The sequence below is a fragment of the Lathamus discolor genome, chromosome 8, assembly GCF_037157495.1.
Source record: "Lathamus discolor isolate bLatDis1 chromosome 8, bLatDis1.hap1, whole genome shotgun sequence".
NCBI classification, from domain to species: Eukaryota; Metazoa; Chordata; class Aves; order Psittaciformes; family Psittacidae; genus Lathamus; species Lathamus discolor.
The window spans coordinates 22125599-22146289 of NC_088891.1; the positions used below are offsets into that span (position 1 = coordinate 22125599).

The 20691-nt window shown below is 52.6% G+C and overlaps 1 protein-coding gene across 4 annotated transcripts in view; it reads right to left on the reverse strand.

Annotated features, from left to right (window-relative positions):
- Positions 1 to 355: 355 nt before the first annotated feature.
- Positions 356 to 20691, reverse strand: part of DUOX2 (dual oxidase 2) — a 29273-nt gene continuing 8937 nt past the window's right edge. For 3 of the 4 annotated variants that reach the window (XM_065688220.1, XM_065688222.1, XM_065688223.1), the window contains exons 4-34: positions 19168 to 19332; positions 17651 to 17838; positions 16201 to 16402; positions 15097 to 15263; positions 14608 to 14668; positions 14384 to 14480; positions 14125 to 14212; positions 13674 to 13782; positions 13180 to 13343; positions 12571 to 12737; positions 12261 to 12379; positions 11175 to 11312; positions 10763 to 10876; positions 9954 to 10156; positions 9514 to 9699; positions 8900 to 9125; positions 7844 to 7937; positions 7427 to 7602; positions 7108 to 7177; positions 6556 to 6651; positions 5508 to 5686; positions 4422 to 4652; positions 4092 to 4191; positions 3932 to 3981; positions 3689 to 3816; positions 3322 to 3475; positions 2757 to 2989; positions 2453 to 2611; positions 2140 to 2295; positions 1932 to 2060; positions 356 to 1481 (exon numbers count right to left, since the gene is read on the reverse strand). In XM_065688220.1, the coding sequence (XP_065544292.1) occupies positions 1359 to 1481; positions 1932 to 2060; positions 2140 to 2295; positions 2453 to 2611; positions 2757 to 2989; positions 3322 to 3475; positions 3689 to 3816; positions 3932 to 3981; positions 4092 to 4191; positions 4422 to 4652; positions 5508 to 5686; positions 6556 to 6651; positions 7108 to 7177; positions 7427 to 7602; positions 7844 to 7937; positions 8900 to 9125; positions 9514 to 9699; positions 9954 to 10156; positions 10763 to 10876; positions 11175 to 11312; positions 12261 to 12379; positions 12571 to 12737; positions 13180 to 13343; positions 13674 to 13782; positions 14125 to 14212; positions 14384 to 14480; positions 14608 to 14668; positions 15097 to 15263; positions 16201 to 16402; positions 17651 to 17838; positions 19168 to 19332 (4472 nt within the window). In that variant the 3' untranslated portion in view covers positions 356 to 1358. The remainder of the gene's footprint in view (positions 1482 to 1931; positions 2061 to 2139; positions 2296 to 2452; positions 2612 to 2756; positions 2990 to 3321; positions 3476 to 3688; positions 3817 to 3931; positions 3982 to 4091; positions 4192 to 4421; positions 4653 to 5507; positions 5687 to 6555; positions 6652 to 7107; positions 7178 to 7426; positions 7603 to 7843; positions 7938 to 8899; positions 9126 to 9513; positions 9700 to 9953; positions 10157 to 10762; positions 10877 to 11174; positions 11313 to 12260; positions 12380 to 12570; positions 12738 to 13179; positions 13344 to 13673; positions 13783 to 14124; positions 14213 to 14383; positions 14481 to 14607; positions 14669 to 15096; positions 15264 to 16200; positions 16403 to 17650; positions 17839 to 19167; positions 19333 to 20691) is intronic. The other variant, XM_065688224.1, reaches the window with a different exon arrangement.

The following is a 20691-nucleotide window of genomic DNA, read 5'->3' on the forward strand; positions in this document are numbered from 1 at the left end:
GCCACTGCAAGATCTTGTTATTGCTGGGAGATTGTGACCTATTCCCTGTGGTCTTTGGGAACTTTAATGTCCCAAGGGCTGGAGCTATTATTTGGGTTCCTTGACCATAATTTGCTCCTATGCCAGGCCTTGGGAGCATTGCTGGGAGTGATGGGTCTGGTAGGACACAGCCTGTGGAGTTGTGCCTGTATCCCCCCCTCCACACCTTGTGCATCACCAGTGCAGGGGGAAACTTGCTTGTGTTCATTTTCCAGTAGGCTGCATAAATACTCTGTAACAGGAGCAAGGCCAGTGCTACAGCTCTGGCATTGCAGGTCTCCATGTGACCGAGAGCCAACTAGAGGAAGCCAGAAAGTGCTTTAAAAATTCAATCAGCTTTATTTAAGCTCAGATAGAGCCTGCAAGAGCAGCAGCCCAGCAATACAAAGCCAGGCGTTAGTTAAACAAGCACAAAGATCCCTGATCGATAGAAGGAAGGTGATGCTGCTGAAAGAAGCTGACATGAACACAACTGAGGTCCTTTGCAAGTCCAGGGAAGGCTCAGGGTGCTAATGGGCACAAGCAAGTGCAATAGGGAAGCTGAGCCTGTTTCAAGGAGAGGGGTGGTGGGAAGCTCACTGGCTCCTCACAACATGTGCAAACAACCCAGGTCTTGGGGAAAAGTGCTGTGAATTCAGGTTGTGCAGGCACCAAGCTGTTCCCCAAAGCTGTTCAGAGACATTTCCCAAGCCACCCAGCAGAGCACAAGCTCTATCTTCATAGAATCCCAGCCTGGTTTGGGTTGGAAGGGACCTTAAAACTCATTCAGTTCCAACCCCCTGCCACGGGCAGGGACCCCTTCTACTGGAGCAGCTTGCTCCAAGCCCCTGTGTCCAACCTGGCCTTGAACACTGCCAGGGATGGAGCAGCCACAGCTTCTCTGGGCACCCTGTGCCAGCGCCTCAGCACCCTCGCAGGGAAGAACTTCTGCCTAATGTCTAATTTAAGTCTATCCTCTTGCGGGATCAAGGTGGCAGAGCCGAGCTTAACTTGAAAACTGGATTTCCTGGATTGTGTCATGCCAGCCTGACCCTGGATGTGGGGCTGCAGGAGTATGTAGGTAGTAGCAGGATGCCCTGGGCTAAGGGATTCACACTAGGACTGTGTGGGGCGATGCTGTGATGGCAACGTTTCACTGCTGCACCATGTGCTGATCTCAGCTCTGTGGATCTCAGCACCCATGCTCTTAGCCATGAATGGCTTTCTCGTGGGGATGGTGGTGTGAGCCCAGGACCATGACCACCCGAAGCATTGCCACACAGGCACTGATGTTGAACACTGAAGGCTGCAGCCCAGGGGTGAAACAGCATTAGGTAGAGTCAGAAATTCTCATAGTGGTGTGCAAAGTAGGTCTGATCCTTCTTGTTCAGCTGCCGACAAGCCTTTTCCACACTCTTTGTCATCCCAGGTGGGCCACAGCTGAAAACCCCGATCTTCTGCACCTGCAAAAGAAGGGAGCCAAAGGGGTCAAACCAGCAGCACCAGCTCTCCCCTGGCCCAGCCCCTCTTGGCCCCTTGCCATTTGGCAGCTTTGGGCATAGATGCTGGCCAAGCAGCGTGCCCCAGCCTGAGGAGGCTTTTGGGGAGGTCGTCACCTCCCCATGGAGCTGCTGGAGCTGTGGAGGAATGATGGGATCCCCCAGGGTCTCTGTCAGCTCTGGGCAGTGGTTGCGGTCAGGGTCTTGCCATAGCAGGGTGTGTTTGGCTGGTATGGGGAATTTCTGACTCGTGCAGCTCATCTTGGCTCCAGAAGGAAAGTGGGGTTCATGCCCCTTCTGCCCTGCCCTTGGTGCAGAGGCCACCAAGGTCTCCAGGGCCTCAAGGACAGGCTGGGACTACTCCTCCATGATGGCTGGTGGGTGCCCTCCTCCCGTTCCCACCCGGGCACTGACCTCACGGTGCACCTCCTGCAGAGAGCTGAAGAAGGGTACAAAGGGAGGGCGTCCAAAGTGGGTGATGGCGTGAAGCCCCGTGAACAGGCTCTTGTTCAGCACCTTCTGGAAGTGCCGCTCGCAGATATACTGGAAGAAAGATCAGAGCACTTCAGAGGGCTCAGCATCGGCATGGCCTGCAGCCTCCCCGGCGGGTGGCCGGGCTCACCAGCATGGTGGTGCGCAGGTCGAACTTCTCAGCCAGCTGCGTGATGTAGATGTGCACAGAGACCAAGCTGTTCCTGTCCGCCTCCTCCACCTCGCGGATGATGTCCGCCAGCCACTCGAACTGCCGCTGCGTGCGCGTCACCCAGATGAAGTAGATCTGTGGCATGTGCAGATGAGGTTCAGGGTGAGGGCAGTACCCTGTGCATGCCCACATGGGGCTCCTTCCCAGATGGATCATGGAGGATCCCCCAGAGGCCAGCAGCAGGAGGAGGCATCTTGGGAGGGCTTATTGTGCTTCAGATGCTTCCTTTTACCTTCTTGCACTGCAGCTTGGAGCTTATGGATGACTTGAAGACCAGGTCCTTGAGGATGGATGCAAAAGGTGTCACCCCGATGCCTCCTCCCACCAGCACGGACACCTTGAACTTGTTCCACTCCTGGTGGCCCTCCCCAAAGGGCCCATCCAGATAGAGCTGGAAGGGAATGAGCCATCAGTAGAGTATCTCCTGCTTCCTCTTGCCCAGGCCTTGGCTGGAGAAGCACCACAGTCTGGGCACAGCCCATTGGCACAGATGCTTTTGGGCCCAGATGTCACTGGAGAAGAAGTGTGGGGCTCACCTTGGGCAGCTTGCCAATAAGGGCCAGGCTCTCTGGGGAGTAGAGCTCCCGCAGGCGGGTGGTCCAGGGCCCCACGGCCCGGATGTGCAGGCTCAGTGTGTCCTCGTGTGGGGCCGAGGTCAGGGTAAAGGGGTGGTACTCGGAGGTGCCCAGCGCCACGCAGGCGATGCGCACCCACTGCCCCGACTTGTAGTCAAAGTCCTGTGGCCGCTGGAACTGGAGGTGAGTGACACCTGTCAGGCAGAGAGGGGCCAGGGGTGAGGACTTCTTTAAGGTGGAGACCTCAAAGCAGCATTTCAGTATCTAAGGGGCCTATGAAGATGCTGGAGTGGGACTCTTCATCAGGGACTGTAGCGATAGGACAAGGGGTGATGGGTTCGAACTGAAACCCGTGGCAGGGGGTTTGGAACGTGATGAATTTTAAAGTCCATTCCAACCCAAACCATTCTGTGATTCTGTGATTCTGTGACTGAGTAGTGTAGTTTCCTGCATTGCTGCAGCCCCCATTGCTTGTGCAAAGAGCCTGAACTAAGCTGGTGCCATGTGGCCAGGGATGTTGTGGTACCTGAGGGCAGGAGCTCGGCTTTCACCACGCTGATCTCCACCTTCTTCCTGCTCAGGCTGAGCAGCTTGTCTGCACTATAGATAAGAGCTGGGATGATGAAGTAGATGTGGAAGCGGGGCTGCTGGATCAGTGCATAGCTGCCATGAATGATGACCTGTGCAGGGAGCAGCCCCCATCAGCACTGTACTTACCATGGCAAGCCATTGCCCAGGGGTTGATTTGGTGGCAGTTCAGCAGGAGCAGGGAGCTGGGATTTGGAGTACCAGCTCTCTTGGGACACCCCAACTATTAGATCTCATCAGCTGGGCTGACCCACAGGCTTGTGGTGCATCGCCACCATCCCTGCCTCCAAGCCAAAATGTGTTACCAGGACATAGAGCAGCATGTAGAGGTGGTGGGTGATCCAGAAGCCTTGGAAGCTGACGCGTCGGAAGTGGTGGCTGGCAAACATGTACATCACAGCCAGGATCACGAGCAGCAGCACTCCTGTCATGCCTGTGAGTGGGTAGGTTGGAAGGGCCTGGGGGATCAGGGTAACCCCACAGGGGATCCTCCAGGGCTCGGCAGAAGGGTGGACATGGACATGCAGGTCTGCCTGCAGTGGTCTCACCTGGAATAGTCTGGAAGAACCACCAGTAATACTTCTGTGGGAGCTGAGACCTGGAGAGGAATTGCACCATGGAGTGGCCAGAGCAAACTCCTGGTTCCCACTTTCATTTGTGTCCATGCCCAGTATACCCTGCCTGGACTGTGCTTCAATTTTCACCTACCCATCATCCATAAAGACATTGGAAAAGAGGCAGGACAACACGCTGAGAGGTGTCACTGAGAAGATGTAGACATTCACTATGTGACCTGCAGTGTGGAGCACTGTGAGAGACAGAAACCAGAAGAGAAAAGCATCACTGTTGCTGTGGATGGAGGTGCAGCAGACCCTGCAGGTGTGCCCAGGGACCCGGCAATTGCTCCTCTGGTGCAAAGCATCTGTGTCTCTCCAGGCTCTATACAGCTCTTCAAGCTTCTGCCTGGTCCTGCTGTGTCATGGTCCTCCTGCTCCAGATGTGGCTCCTGGGTGGCACATTCTCCAGCAGCCCACCTACCTGAGAAGATGAGGGCTACCATGGCAACCCAGCGGTGGAAGTCCACAGCAGCATCGAAGGGGATGTAGTGGTTGAGGAAGGTCTCCCGCAGGACTGTGATGAGGTTGCGGCACATGGTGAGCAGGATGTAGGAATACATGAAGGAGATGCAGGCAGCCGAGCTGCGGGAGATGATGATCCCCACAAAGGTGGTCTGTGCGATTCCTGTGCTGGGGGATGCAAAGGCATAGTCTGGGGAGAGAGATTGAAAGGTGTGTCAACGTGCCTGGAACTGAGGGCCATAACTCTTCCTGCAACAAGGGGACAAACGCCTGTGTGGCTCCCCCAAGAAAAGGTCATCGGGGATGGGGCTGTGTGGGGACAGGGGCATGATTCTCCATGTCAGAGCCCCCAGACCTGCTGGGTGACAAGGTCTCGTTGGAGGTCAAGGGAGGGGATTGTCTTCCTCTGCTGTGCACCTTGGCACTGTGTCCTCAGTGAGGCATCAATAAACTGGAACAAATCCAGTGGAGTCCACCAGGGTGCATGAGAGCTGAAGGACATCATGTAAGTGAAAAGCTAGGGGAAATGGGCTTGTTCAAGCTGAAGGAGATGGGTCAGGGAAGTCTGTCAGGCTTGTTCAGGCTGTCTACGACCACAGTGTTACAGAGAAGAGAGAGCCAAATGCTTTCTGAGACACACAGTGGAAGGGTGAGAGGCAACAGCCTGAGTTTCACTGAATGAAGTTCAGGTTTGATGTAAAATAAACTCTCCACATGCAGGATGGTCAAAAGCTAGCACAGGCCCAACCAGGTGGTGGGATCACCAACCTCGGAGCCCTTCAAGCCTTCTCAATAAAGTCTTCAGCAGCCTCATTCAGCTTTGAAATCGGCTTTGCTCTGAGCAGGGCATTGGGCCAGACCCCTCCAGAGGTGCCTCCCAACTTAAGTAAATCTTTGGTTATTCCAGGGGTGGAACGACACTGTTTGCCCAAAGCTGTGCCAAGACCTTTCAGACCCCAGCATGCCCCATGCAGCCAGCAGCTTTGAGGAGCAAAGCGCATACACCCCTGTGCACGTGGTGCAGCAGGGCTGGGTAGGCACTCACAGTAGGCTCTCTCCACAAACACGCCAGTGGTGATGGCAGAGAAGAGGACCACACAGACGATGTGGCGCCGATAATTCTCAACAAAGCGCTTGAATTCCTGCATCTTCTGCTGAACTTTGTTCCTCTCGTACTTCTTCCGTTTTGCTTCAGTGTACAAATGCAGCTGGTACTGATTCACCCTGGCAAATACAGGAGGGCTGCTGTCATGTCAAGGTTTAGCCAGTAAGGTATGGCTCAGGGCCATGCTGCCCAGCTTTGGATCTTCCTCCCCCTACAGCTCTGTGACCACCTCTGCACACTGGGGATGGTGGTGACCTGCAGAGCACAGTTTCAGCATTTGATATCAGGTCATCCCACAGTCTACACACTTTCGAAAGCTGGTAACAAATGTGCAGATAGTGACTCACAAATGAAACCAGAGATAAGAACTGTAAAAGATAATTCTCTTAGTAATATTCAACCCTCCACACTGATTCTAGGGTAGAAGAAGGTCCTTAGAGCTATTAGGGCAAATCAGGATATTCTGGCCATGAATACCAACCACTTATCTGCTTCCTTGTAGAAATATTTGCTGCTGCCACAGCAGTGAGGATGAGGGTCTCTCCTGCACCTCTTGCAGGCAGGCTATGGGTGAACCAGCAGTGTCCCAAGGGAAAGAGAAGCTCAGGCAGGACTTGCCAGACAAAGCCCCTCTCTGCAGGCAAGGCATACACTCTAAAACCCAACACCACAGGCTCTGGAGCTGGCCACTTCATTTTTTTTAATAGAGGCACATCACCTGGACCCAGCTACAGCACCAACCCCACCGAAGCAGGGCTGCTCCTGCAGCTTCTTGGTCAGGGAGGGGCTGTGATGTGCCTGCCTGGGCTGCGGTATCTCCTGAAGAGATGGTCCAGCATCCCCTCCCTGTGCATCATGGGGGTGCTGGGTCCTTTCAGCAGTGCCGTTTAACTGGAGGGCTACACAGTCTGGCACACAACATGAGAAACAGCAAAAAGGCTGAACCTGAACCTGAAAAGCACACCCAGTGAAGAGAGGGTGCACTCACTTTCTGCCTGGTCTCCTCCTCAGTTCTCGACCTTCTTGTTCCACGTAGTGGTTCACAATGTCCAGGTTTGAGTCATTCTCTTCCTCTGAGATGGTTCTGTTGGAAATAGAACTTTGTCTAGCCTAAAGCTGTACTTGCAGGAAGGGCTTGCCAAACTTTTCCCCATTTTCTCCACTTTCAGGCTCAGAAGGTGCCAAGCTCTGTCCTGCAACCCTGCTTGCGTTAGTTCAATTGCATGATACATGGGCTGGATTCACTTCAAGATACACCCGCCTTATGAAAAACAAAGTAGGACTCCCACCCCAAATGCAATAGGGGCTGTGCAAGAAGCAGTTCCTCTCCTCTGCCTGCATGGGTGCCAGGGGAGGAAGGGAACAGCCCCACTGCAGCATCCAGCTTGCTCACAGGCATGTTGAGCATGGTCGTCCTGCTTCCCCAGCCCTGGGTTCGCAAACACCTGGTGGGAGCATTTGTTGGAGAGGTCGAGGTGATGGATGGATGTGCATTAGAGCAGATAAAGATGCAGCAGCAAGACTGAGGAGGAGAGCTTACCTTTTTGGCTCTTTCTTTCTTATGAAGGAGGCGTGGTTATGCAGATTTTGCTTGAGCACCTCCGGGATACCTTTGTTGGTCCAGAAAGACAAACAGCAGTTCAGCGTGTGCGAGATGCAGCAGACAAGGTTTAGGCATCTCCCTTTGGCAGGGACGTGGGGAGAGGCTCTAAGTTGCCCCAAACATGTACATGGAGCAACACCTGATGCCCAATTATTGCAGTGGGGTTGGAGAGACCAAGGGGAGCTACCTGCTGGGTACTGCCCATCACCTCCAGCCCTGCAGGGCCTAGGGTGTTCCAGTGCTCCTGCCCACCAACCTTTGATGCAGAGCTGGGTGAGACGAAGTTCACTGTCGTGGTCCCGCAGCATGTAGTGGAAATCCTCCCATGTCAGCTCATCCCTGTCCTGAAACCCTGAGGCCCGAAACATGGACTCAGTCACCTGCTCTGCCTGATCTCTTGACAGGCAGTTGTTGGAGATCTCGATGAAGGACCTGGAGCAAGGAGGGGAGATGGGAGCTTCAGAGGACCAAAGCTCGAGTCCTTCACATAACACAGGGCAGAGCCCCAGACCAGTTTCATGGGAGAAAGGGGCTCTTGGTGTGAGTGTTGAGCCCATGGGCTCACATTCATGTGGCACCCTTGGGGAGTGAAGCACAGAAACTGGGAACCACATTTGAAGACATCTGTGTTTACAGACATTGTGAAAACATCTAGAAAGGTGAGGAGAAATACCTGAGCATCCTCAGAAACTCCTCCTTGGAGAGGAAACCATTCTCATCGATGTCATACATCCTGAACATCACCTTGGACTTCTCCTGTGGGGACCCTGGTGGGAAAGGAGAGAGGGAAAGTAAGAACAAGATCCTATTTTCATCAATAAAGATGCTTTCAAACATTGTCTTCGAGAGTCTGGACCTGCAGCAGTGAAGCCTCACCTAGTTCTGAAAAGACTGAAAGCACACTGCTTATCACAGCTTAAATAGCAACTGGAAGTGAATAGTGTACCACCATTCTGCTTGACTTTCTCAAGTGTAAGGGGAAGAACTGGGTATGTGCACATTCGGATGCATTATTTTGCAGACTCAAAAAATGCTTTTGCACAGCAATGATTTTTCTGAGAGCCGCTTTGATTGAATCTGGCATTCACCACCTCCATCTATGAATCCACCTTTCCAGTAGTCATGCTGGAGAGGGACTCTTCATCAGGGACTGTAGCGATAGGACAAAAGGTAATGGGTTCAAACTGAAACAGGAGAAGTTCAGGTTAGATATATGGCAGAAGTTCTTCCCTGTGAGGGTGCTGAGGCACTGGCACAGGGTGCCCAGAGAAGCTGTGGCTGCCCCATCCCTGGCAGTGCTCAAGGCCAGGTTGGACACAGGGGCTTGGAGCAAGCTGCTCCAGTGGAAGGGGTCCCTGCCCTTGGCAAGGGTTGGAGCTGGAGGAGCTTTAAGGTCCCTTCCAACCCAAACAATTCTGCAATTCTATGATGTCTTAAGGAAAGGATACATGGTCCATTCAGGAGATGATAAGGCATACTTTTCTATGATGGTGAAAGATAGCTCCCCTTCTGAACAGCTCCCCTTCCCCTTCAGAAAACAAATTACATTGTTACTGCCCTGTAACTCAAGCTGAGGCTGTCCTAAGTGAAGGGAATTTTGATCTGTAGGAGTGCCTACAAATTGACCTGCTGGATGGATCTTGTCCCTCATTCTGCTGGTGGTGTTGCTGGAGCCTAGAAACAGGACTGATGGCAACAGATGAAGACACTAACCAGCTCCGGCTCCCACCTTTCATGAAGACCACCAAGATGTCCAGGAATTCCCGGAAGGAGATGTAGCCATTGCCGTCTTTGTCAGCCAGGGAGAACATGGAGTCCACAAACATGGAGTGGGCTTTGAGCCCCAGGGCCTCGGCAAACTCAGCCCTGCTCAGCTCACATGTTAGAGACTCCTTTGCCTTCTGTGAAGATTCAAAGTTGAGCTCCCCCGCGTCGGACCTGTTGATTTCCAGCACCTGCAGGTTGTATCCCACAAAAGACACCCCATGAGTGCTGGCAGAGCAGAAGGCTGGCGTTCCCCTGCCTGACCTACTACACAAAGACCAGTGGCTCACCTGGCACAAAACTCATGGCAGATACCATGGGAAGTCTTGTGTCTCTCCTACATAATGTGACTTTCACACTAAACACCACTGACCATTATGGAGACCTCAGTTATATCATCCAAAAGACTCTTTACCACAGAAGACCACAGTAGAACTCCCTTTGTCTCCAAAGTATTGGCAGCTTCCTTGTGTACAATACCAGCACTTACAGGGAGCAACAGCAGCAGTATTCATTGCTTAATCAATACAGAAATACCTTTACCCGTGCATCTGAGCCTGCTACACCTCTACATCATACCTGAGCAAACAGGTGCCTAAAGAAAGTCTCCAGAGTCTGTTTTCTCTGCTCCTGTGTGACTGCCCGTTTCATCAGGCTCTGCTCCTTCATCTCAGACATATGCAGCTCGAGGCCACTCTCCTCCAAGTAGCTTTGTAGCTTCCCAATGAAGTTGTTCCTTTCTGCCTCCTCACTGAAAAGCAGCACCTGCAGAAGACCCCACCAAACAGTGGTGAACAACAGGGGCTCAAGTGGGATCTGAGTGCTGCTGCTGTTCACCACAGTGGTTGCTCCATGGTATGAGCTGGACCTGGTGGTTCCCAGGAGGCCACAGCCACCCTTCAGGGACCTACACTGCTCCCAGTGCCCAGGGCTGAGTGGTGCAGGGTGTTCGTGACTGGCAGCAGAGGCCTGTGAGGGGCTGCGGGAAGGTATCAAACCCCAGGCATCATGGTACTCACCAGGTCATACTCCTTGGGGCTCTTCAGGAGCAGAGCTTTGTTCCCTTTATTGCTGGAGAGGACCACCTCCACCCTTTGATAGGCTTTCAAGCTGATGCTCCGGAGCACAGACCCTGTCCTGTCCAGCACTTTGAGCACCTCATCGGCTTGGAGCTGAATGTAGACAGGAGAGCTATCTGTCTTGGGACCATGCCATTCCATGGCTGATGGGAGAGAACACAGGACTCAGCTGGAAAGCCACACCTGGGCCCATGTTCACCCCACCACCTCCTTCACCAAGCTGCAGTTTGGGAGTGATTTCATGACCAGGCACATGTTAAGGGAAAAATTATGATCTCCAAACTGCAAACCTCAAGCTCATGGACACAGGAGGAGTACAAGCTATGGAGCAGGGTGGAAGGATTTTTCCACTGTCCAGAGCAAGTCCCTTGCAGACCTATATGTCTGCAGACTTATGTGTCCTGAAACTACTGGTGCAAGTGCTCTACATAGGTTTCCTCCAGGTAGGGTGCGATCTGAAATTAGAGGATCGTAGTATGACTCAGGTAAGAAGAGCCTCTCACCCAACCTCCTGCCTCAGGTAGGATGAGCTACAGGATCAGGATAGTCTGCTCAGGGCTATATCTGATCAGCAGGACTTGGATAGGATGGAGACTGCACAACCTCTCTATGCTTCCTGTTCCACTGCTTGACTATCCTTCCAGGGAAACAGCTTCTCGTTACACCCAGCCTGGATATAAGCTCCAAACCCAGACCTGCCTTCAGCAGCAACACCAGGGGCAATCACAGAATCAACAGTGCCACCTCACCATGTATGGCCTCTCCGGTCATCTCCCTCTGCACACCGGGGCTCTGCTTCTGCTGCAGCTTCTGGAAATCTCTCTTGCGGAGAATGGCAACGATCCAGGCAACAAACAGAGTCACTGGAGACACAGGGAAGAGTGAGGCATGAGGCAGCACAAAGCTCCTTCACACTTTGGCAGGATCACCCCTGTGACAGGGTCAGACAAGGGTTTATTTCTTCCCCATTGGCCCCAGTTCAGTGCTGCATGGATTTATTTAATTCAGGCCACTCCATGAAAGCCCAGCTCCCTCCTGGTGCCCAAGGACCCTGCTGCCTCAAGGATCTGAGGGTTCACAAAGACTCAGCAGCTCCTTAGTCCATGAGCACTAAGCCCCTTTCTCCAGCAGGAGAAGAGGTAAGGAAATGGAGTGGCAAACCTAAAGGCAGACAGCAGAGGACAACGATGATGATCCCAAATCCTGCTCCACTGCCTTTGAAGTAGTCCCACACCATCATGGGTGTGCAGTTGGCCAGATGCTGAGCTGTCAGCTGCTGGGGCTGGGGGCATGGGTCCCCTGCAGGGTGGGAAGACAGACTGTGAGTGTCATGAACCTTTTACCCATCTCACCTCCTTCATCCCAAGAACTTCTGCATTAAGATGCTGGTGGGATTCATTGCTGAGTGACCCAGAGAGCACTGTAAACCTGAAATACTTGAGTTAAACTCCAGATCTTAGGGGACAACCTTTGCTTTCAGATTGAAACTTTGCCTACTGTGGCAAAACAAGCACAGAACTGGACTCAAGCGCTCTGGGTCTTCAGTGCCATCACCTCTCCCAGTGGGATGGGCTGAGCAAGAAGCACTCTGGGCCACAGCAAAATGGAGCTCAGGGCCTCTGCTCGTCCAAGTGCTGCAAATCCAGGAAGTCCTTCTGGTGCAATTGCATGGAGCATACATCAAGGGAATCAAAATGCCTTGTAAGGGCTGTTCAACAGATAAAATGCTTTTAGCAAATGGAAGTTCATGCTGCTGTCTCAACCACATCTTCAGGAAAGCCTATCTGACTCTCCCAACAGCACTGCTCAACCAACAACCCCGCCAGTGGAGCAGCCAGGCAGGATGGTCATATGGGGCTAATAACTTTTGCAATTAAAGGCAAGTAGGTAACATTGCGCAGTTTTGGTATGAAAAGCTTAACTCATCTGCCAACTTCAGCACATTTTAGGTCACTCACTAGTTTAACCTGCAGACCTATGTGTGCTTTTATGTAGGAGCAAGAGCAGTAAAAATCCTCCTTGAGTCAGCAAGGAGTGTGACCACCATGAGGAGTGCTGCCCACCTTGCTTACGAGCAACCCTTGCATTTCACGTTTTGCTGGCTGAGGGGCACAGCAAGTGTCCTGCTTGAGAAAATGCCAGCCCGATGTTTTCCCTGTGTCACTGTTACCAAGACGGGACTGCTTTCGTCCCTAACTTGCTGGTGCTGATCGCTCCCTGCACCCTGCTATTGCACAAAGCACTCACCCTTGCTCCAGACAAACACGTGTTGTTGGAGGTCTGTGGGGTCTGCGTAGGTGACAGCAGCCAGGACATCATGGAAGGTGGTGTTACGGATCTTCCTAGTTTCCTCCACTGTGAACAGCCTGGAGAAAAAGACATAGGGCCCAGTGGTGGCCCTGGGTGTTACTTGCTGGCAGCAGGAGGGATTCACTCCCTGCATCATTTCAGGCATCGAGGAAGCTGGAGGATGCTTTTTCCTCCAGCCTCAGTTTCAGTGTGTTATTGGGGCTTGCAGAGCAAGGGGCACCCTGCCAGATGGTGATGAAGACTTTACCCATTCTTGGTGTTTTCGAACCAGAACCTGTCACCGTCACGCAGGCGCACGAACTGGTCCAGGATGATGGCACTGAAGAGGGAGCTGTCAGCCTCCAGCATGCCCCCAGGGAGTAGCTCCAGCCCAGCCGTGTTGTTGGCATACAGGGCAGTGACCTTCTCCAGGACCTGTCCAGAAACCCCCACCACATGCGTGTGAGAAGAGAGAATTCTGCCAGGGCATCAGACAAATCTTTGCAAGCCTCAGAAGGAGCGAGGAACATGCATTCCCCAGATATCTCATGTCCATGGGCTGGGAGGATGCTCAGCCCCACACAGCCTTGAGGTCATGGCTTGGACTTGAGCAACTAAGAATCACTCCCAGAGCATCCCAGCTCCAGGAGGAGCAGGGCACCAAGTGGCACAGGAGCTTATCACTGGGGCAGGATATAGTTATTGATACCTCATAATTACGTAGTTACCCCAATACAACAGCCCTGCAGGCATGAAAATAAGCTGGGATGTGCATTGATGTCCCTCTTCCTATGTTGCTGGAGAAGCCAGTTACTGCCTGGACTGCCCTGCCAACCTTCAACACACACTTTCCGTGCTTAGACCAGTTCCGTGTTACCTGTTGCTCCACGTGTGGGGCAAAGTCTGACCAGTTCCGGAGAGGCTCCAACCCAAATCGCTCCCGGGCTTGGTTATAGGTGGGCAGGCCAAGGTCTCTCCCACGCTGCAGACAGCTGGCCACGTAGTCAGTGCGGGAGTACTTCAGGGGCCCATACCAGTAATCTGTGGTGGATTTGAAGCCATAATGATGGCAAGGAAGAGCAGGAGGAGCAACCCCAACTGCCATGGCTGCTGGGATGGCCTCATCCCTCTGCCATGGGCCATGCTGAACATGGAGATTATCTTCATGCCTTCGCCAGGACACTCCCACAGATGTGCTTAACGTGCCGCGCAGCTTTTCTGCACCTCCATTAACCAGATTGAAGCTGACTTGAGTGTGTGTTTAGGTGCTGATGGTGATGGTGATGGGACCTGCCTCCCCACCTCAGCCCCGGCACAGCCCTGGGAGAGGTTTCCTCACTGATGTACCCTGCAGTGCAAGGGAGTGCAAACCTTGGAGATCTTCCACCACAATGTTGTCCTCCCGCTCTGCAATCTGAGAACTCATCCCCAGCAGAAGGTTGTCCACATCCACCTCCTTTGCCTGCTGCAGCCTGGTGCTCTGAGGGGAGATGGGAAGAGCAGGTGATTCCTCACCTGGAGGTGAGCACATGGATCAGCCCCACACTCCTGCCCATAGGGGTGCAGACCCTGGGCATAGGGGGACCAAGGATTTCTTGAGGTTCATTTTCTCCATGTCAGCTCAACCTTGAGGTCTGAGCCTGCCACAGCTGAAGGTGCCATCCACGGATGTCTGGATGGGGAGGATCTCTCACCTGTTGGCTGGCTGTCATGCTCTGCACCCACTTTCCCTTTCAGACCCCTGTGGGGTCCCCATAATATAAAGCAAGGAGTGAAGCCCCCCACAGCCAGCCCGCCACATCCTCAGTACCCTTCTGTGTACCTCTCTGCTCCAGTAGCTGTTGCAGAGCCGCACTGCTGGGAACGAGCCACCAGGGCCAGGAACTGTCTGGAACTGGCACTTGGGGTCTCTGGAACATCAGAGAATGGCTGAACCCACAGCTCCCTGGCCAGGGCTGCCCTAAGCTGAAAGCCTTGCTTGGCTGTCCCAGCAAGGAGCAGGATGTGGGGAAGGGACAGGGACCATCCCCAGCCACCACCCCAACCTGAGCATCCCCTTCCCAGGTACAGGCTGCTCCTACCTCTTGTAAATGCCAGGTGGCACCATGGTGGCCAGGAATTGCCCTGCAGCTGCCACAAACTCTGGTGAGAGGCTGGGGTCAAGGTGCTGCTGGTAACCTGCAGGCAGCAGTCATGGTCCAGCAGCCAGGCTGAAGGGAAAGGGGGACAAGCCCCCTCTCCTGTGCTATCCCCCAGCTTCCCCAGTTCTATCCCCTACTCCCAGCACACCATCTCTTCCCCTCACCTTTGTACTCTGGGACCTGTGTCCCCAGCAGGGTCGGCAGCCACTCATACAGCACGATGCTCTAGGACACAAGGGTTGCTGCATCAGTGCATTGCCAGGGAGGATGTCAGGTTTTAGGATTAGGGTAAGGGATATGGTTAGAGTAAGGATTAGGGGTTAGGATTTAGGGTACAGTTATGGGTTAGGGTTAGTGTTAGGGGTTAGATTTATAGTTAGGATTTGGGTTAGGGTTTAGGGTTAGGGTTGTTAGGGTTAGGGCTAGGGTGTTAGTGTTAGGCTTAGGGTTAGCTTAGGGATAGGGTGTTAGTGTTAGGTTTAGGATTTAAGTGTTAGAGTTAGGCATTAAGGTTAGTGTTAAGGTTTAGAGTTAGCGCTAGGGTTAGACCATCATACAGCACAATGCTGTAGGACACAGGAGAGCTTTGTCAGTGCCATGCCCATAGAGGTTTACAGGGGTCCTGCCAGAGCCAGGGAGGTGCCATCCTTCACCTGGAAAGTGGCGATGACCCACTTGCGAGTGTGCTGGAAGAGGTCTTCATCAGACCAGGTGGGGTGTCCTTGTGCCAGCACTGCAGCCAGATGGTTGTGGTACCGGAACCAGGCAATGCTCACAGCCTGCAGGAAGCGGTTCTCATTCCCCCAGGCACTCCCCAGGTCTGCAAGAGCCATCAGGAGCATCAGTGCGGAATGCCCACACTGGAACTGGTTTTGCACACATCTGGAGGCCACCCCCAGCCCTGTGACTGCAGCCCAGTATCCCCTCATCCCATTGCCCCTCCTTCCACTGAGGTAAGCAGCTTGAATGAGCGAGAATCAGCAGCAGGCCCCTAGCATGGACCAAAGGTGAGGAATTCAAAGCAAGCTGAGCAGTTTTTATCAGTGGCAGCACCTATCCCCAGATCCTTTCCCCACCCCCTTTCTCCTGACTTGGATCAAAGAGACCAGCACCCACTGGTCTCTGCATGCTGGCTGTGAAATGACCTGTTGTTTCCTGGTGATGTGGCTCCTTAATTTCATGGTGTGTCTTTGCAGGAAAGCCTTTGCCAGAGCATGCACCTTAGCTAGAGCATAGCATAGCCTAGCGTAGAGTAGCGTAGCGTAGCACGCCACTGCATGGCATAGAATAGCACGGCATAGCATGGCATAGCATGGTTTGTGTTGGAAGGGACCTTAAAGTTCATCCAGTTCCAACCCCTGCCATGGGCAGGGACCCCTTCTACCGGAGCAGCTTGCTCCAAGCCCCTGTGTCCAACCTGGCCTTGAGCACTATCAGGGATGGGGCAGCCACAGCTTCTCTGGGCACCCTGTGCCAGCGCCTCAGCACCCTCACAGGGAAGAGCTTCTGCCTAGGAGCTCATCTCAGTCTCCCCTTTACATGAGGCCGATGGGAATATTTACCGGTACCTACTCCTTTGGCTGGGAAACTGCCTGCTCTCCCACAGGACTCCTAATATGGATATCCCAGCTCTCCTCATCCTCCTGCCCCTTTCCAGGGTCCCCTCTGGGCTCAGCACCAGGGACCTCCTGCTCCTCCTGCTTACAGTCAGCGATGGAGCCAAGTAGGTGAAAACCCTCTGAGGATGCCACACTTACCATAGATGCCCTGTGAACCACCCTGTCCTGTGGATGGATCGAGTGCCTTCCACATGTGGACTCTCCCATCTGTCTCCCTCGGGATTCGCCCACCAGGCCCGGACGCCAGCTGCCCCCCTGAGAAGCTCCTCAGGGCATCGCTCCAGGAGTGCAAGGGGCCGTAGATGGAGCTGCCGTCCAGCCAGCTTGTCACTTCGTTGGTCTACAGCAGGCACAGGGAATGCACATTAACCAGGGTCTTGGGGGAAAGGTGCAAAAAAAAAGCCTGAAAGGCATCAACCCAGCCCTCTTGCTCTTGCAGAGCAGCTCTCCCATCCTCAGTTTTAACAAGAGCTATCAGGATGCAAGTATACACACCAGCAATCTCTATGCACGCTGCAGGAATCAGTGCCAGGGACAGGAAAAGACCAGCTACAGGCTTTTCAAAAGTGCATTTTGGGGGTTTATTTCCCAGCTTTTTTCAACTATGCCCAGAATACATCTGACATAGCCAAGACCAAGCCAGAAAGGGGCTAAACACAGCTCTGGGGAAGGTAGAAACCCTGGAGCTGCCCCTTCTGAACAACCCTGCCCTGGCAGCCTGTTGAATATCAACCCTGACAAATGTTTTCACAAAACCATTCTTTTAGTCTGAAAACATACCAGAGTTTTCATTTTTCTAAGGTTTGGAATGCTGCTAAAGACATGATGTGCTGCTGCGGTCCCCTCATTGTGTGTCATGTGAAACGTTCAGGGGGATATTTTACTTTGGTGATTTTGATTAGGAAGCTTTCCAGCATGAAATAAAAAGCACATGGGCTTGGGTACACATCCAGCCTCAGCACAGTGAAATACGGACAAACTAGGGGAAAATCTGGATATTTTCCAAAATAACTGACATCCAGAAAAGCTTTACAGCATTGTAAGAGTCCCAGCTCAGTTCTGGGGTATATTTCTAAAGATAAGAGTTGGCGGCTAATGAAATGTGTCATAACTGCAGACCTAGAGCGGCTCAAGTGCACGAATTGGTTGTGGGAGTTCATTACACTGGCACTAAAGAAGCTCCATTTGTCACTTGTTTCAGCAAATACAGACAGCCCTCTGCTCATATTGACTGAAGGGATAAAAATTGGTAGCCAAGGAATGTTGTGAATTGCTCCTGCATTACCTTTTCCTCTTCTGCCCTCCATGTAGATGATACAGGCAGGCCTAGAGTTATTACATTGTCTTTGCCTACGAAAAGCACTTATCTTGAGCAACCACAAATGTTACTTCATGTGAACCAGTTCTTTTGAGGTTGTCCTTTAGGCTCATTTGCAATTAGTTCAAACGCTTGGGATATGTACTTTTACGGAACCAATGGTGCTCTCTCCTTTCACATTTGCAAACATTATCTTGGCTGCGAAGGCTCCCTCCATGGGGTGAAAAGGAGTTCAGCAGAAAGGCAACAAACAAAGGAAATGCTACCTACCTGTTCCCGGGGGCTGTTGGGGCTCTGCCCTGTCTCCATCGCCCAGTGAATGCGCTGGAAGGGCAGAACCACATCTCCAGTGCCTGCAGGGTCAAACACGAGGTCTCCAGATGGGATGTGGATGTTCAGGAATTCTGCAGGGCAGCCAGGTTTCTCTGTCCCCAGGATGTCCGACAGCACATGGAAACCTGCCAGAGCCCTAGCCATAGTAAGCATGGAAGGACTGGCACCAGCACCAGGATGTGATGGTGGGCAGTTGGGCTGTACATGGACTGAGGGGACCCCCCTTGTGCAGTGGTTTCCTTCCTGTCTTCACTGCTAGTTAGCTTCACAGCTTTGAAAAAGTCACTGTGGGCTGGAGCCCAGATGTGCTGAGATCCAGCCCACAGGAACAGGGCTCCAGGAGCTGCTGGCCAGACCTCACAGGTAGGGAAGAGTCATTCAAGGACTAGGGTGGAGAAACTCAGCCAGCGGATGTCCAGAGACCACCAGCAGCTGGATCATGTGCTGGCCTTCACTTTACCAGGAGCACGGTTCTGCATTTGGCCCTGAGCTCCTCCTTGCCTGTGGCCTTCAAGGCCAAGGGTTGCTGCTGATGCTGTCCCTGGTGGCTGATATTGCTGTCGGCCCATTTAAGCTTTGGTGTGATGGGAGAAACTACCTCCAGGAAGAACCTAAGTGGTAAGAACCTAAGACACTTGTGTCTGCCTCTTCTGTGGCCCGGCCTGGGGCCAAGCACCTTAGCTTGGTTGTCCAGGGATGTATATGAACCTTAAGCTGTACATGGACTTAATTGTCTCCACTTCTTTGGCAAGTAAAGGCTGTTTTCTCAATGAGCTGAAAGCATTTCCCAGAGATAGACATTCCTGAGCTTGGAGACCCAAAACTCCACTGAGCTCCTGAGCAACAGCGAAAACTACTCCCACCTGCAGCAGTTCTGCCCAGCCATCAGACACAGCATGTCTCTATTGCAATTAAGTAATTCTACCACTAAAACAAATGAGCAAGTTATTAAATGACAAATATCAGCTTTTGGGTAACTGCCAAAGGTCACTGGAAATTCAAACTCTCTTGGCTGGACAGTACTTTGGTATGGCGTATTTTGGTATTTTATCTTTCAGGTGTGGGTTTGCTATGAAGTGGTGCATAAGGAACCTTGGGGTGCCAGAAACCAGCATTTTTCCACCCAAACCAATATTTAGGGACTGTAGTGACAGAGCAAGGGATAATGGATTTAAAGTGAAATGGGGGAAGTTCAGGTTGGATTTAAGGCAGAAGCTCTTCCCTGTGAGGGTGCTGAGGCGCTGGCACAGGGTGCCCAGAGAAGCTGTGGCTGCCCCATCCCTGGCAGTGCTCAAGGCCAGGTTGGACTCAGGGGCTTGGAGCAAGCTGCTCCAGTGGAAGGGGTCCCTGCCCGTGGCAGGGGGTTGGGGCTGAATAATCTTAAAGTCCTTTCCCACCCAAACCAGTCTGGAATTCCATGATTTTTGCACCCGGTGCCAGGTGCCAGCTTGTACCAAAGAAGACAGCCAGCGCGGTCGTGTTCCTGCGGGACGGCAGCCCAGAGGGTCCCCGCGCCACTGCATTGCTCAGCTGGCGAGCGTTGGGCACATGGGGCTCCTGTAGTGCCTGGTACACACCATCCGCGTAGTTGGCTGGTAGGAGACGAAGCAGCCTGGCACCTGCAGCACCAAACAACATGGCATGGGTCTGGTGGCACCCAAAAGGCAGGAAACAGTGATAGCAGAGCACACCAGTACATGTGAGGGTCCAGAAGAGAGCTAGAGTATGGCATAGACTCTTACACTTGCCAAGAACACACAAATCTTGTTACCAGCACTCAAAACTTCTTGCAACACTGGGATCAGTCCTCTCAAAACTAGGAGGGATTGTCCATTTGCATGTTCCCTTGCAGCTGTCCTTCTCTGGTCTATGTGCATCCTAGTTGCCTCCTGGAGGTCTGAGTTGGTGCTCCAGTGGGTAACTGGAGCTATGCTAAGCTACCCATGCTGACTATGCAATTCTAAACAGCATGGTGATTGCCAACACGGTAGGAAACAGGAGAAGGAACAGCCAGAGAGGCAGAGAGACAAGGCAGAATATGAGAGAGAAACAACCTGATTTTGCACCCATTGCCTCTTCTGTAACTGAAAAGCCCAGAGGCAAGAGGTCATTTGTCACTGATAAGCAAGTTCATTTTGAAAGGCTCTTGACCACCGTGTTGAGCTGGAGCTCCACAGAACTGGGGGAAACCCTAAATTACTGGATTAGATTCAGGTTTAGTTTCCAGAGGTTTGTTTGCAAATGTTAAGGTCTGATCTGTCTGCTTTGGAAGAGGGAGAGCTTGTCTGCCAGGAACCCACTGGATCTCCATGACAGGCTTTGGTGTAACTAAAGGGCTGATGACACACGTCACGTTGGAGAGCCATGTGGACTTAGAGGAAGATGTGTAATTGCCACTACAGTTGTGTCATCAGACCAATCTGGGCTGTGGGAAATAGGAGGGTTTGTAATATTTCATATTTCAGAAAAGATCCTGCCTGATCTGCCCTGGTCGCTGATTCAGAGAGGTCTTCTGGAGGTAGGCTCATGGACTGGTGGTAGGCGTGAGGAAGCAGCTTGCCACTAGCACAGGCAAATCCCACATACTTGTCCCCATACAGACCGGTACATGCTGCACAGCAGCCCAACAGCACAATATCTGCCCTGTACAGAGCAGAAAAGGAGTAAGTTCAGCATGAACTCTTCTGTCTCTGGCCATGTACTGAATGTTGCTTAAACTGCATGCTGATTTTGGCTAAAGATGCCCTTTCTCACCTCTGGGATCCCTGACCATCACTGAAATGCCTGCTGGGAAGAGCTGGGTCCTCTGTACCTTGGACATTTTGAATGGCCTTGTGAAGGCACAGCTCTGCTCTGGAGCTGATCCAATACCAGCATGGTCTGCAGGTGGTGCCTGGGCAGATTATAAAAGTGGCAAGGCCAGGATGTGGGAGACAAAGCTGGGCTGCTTGACCCCTCCACACAGTTCTAATGGGGCT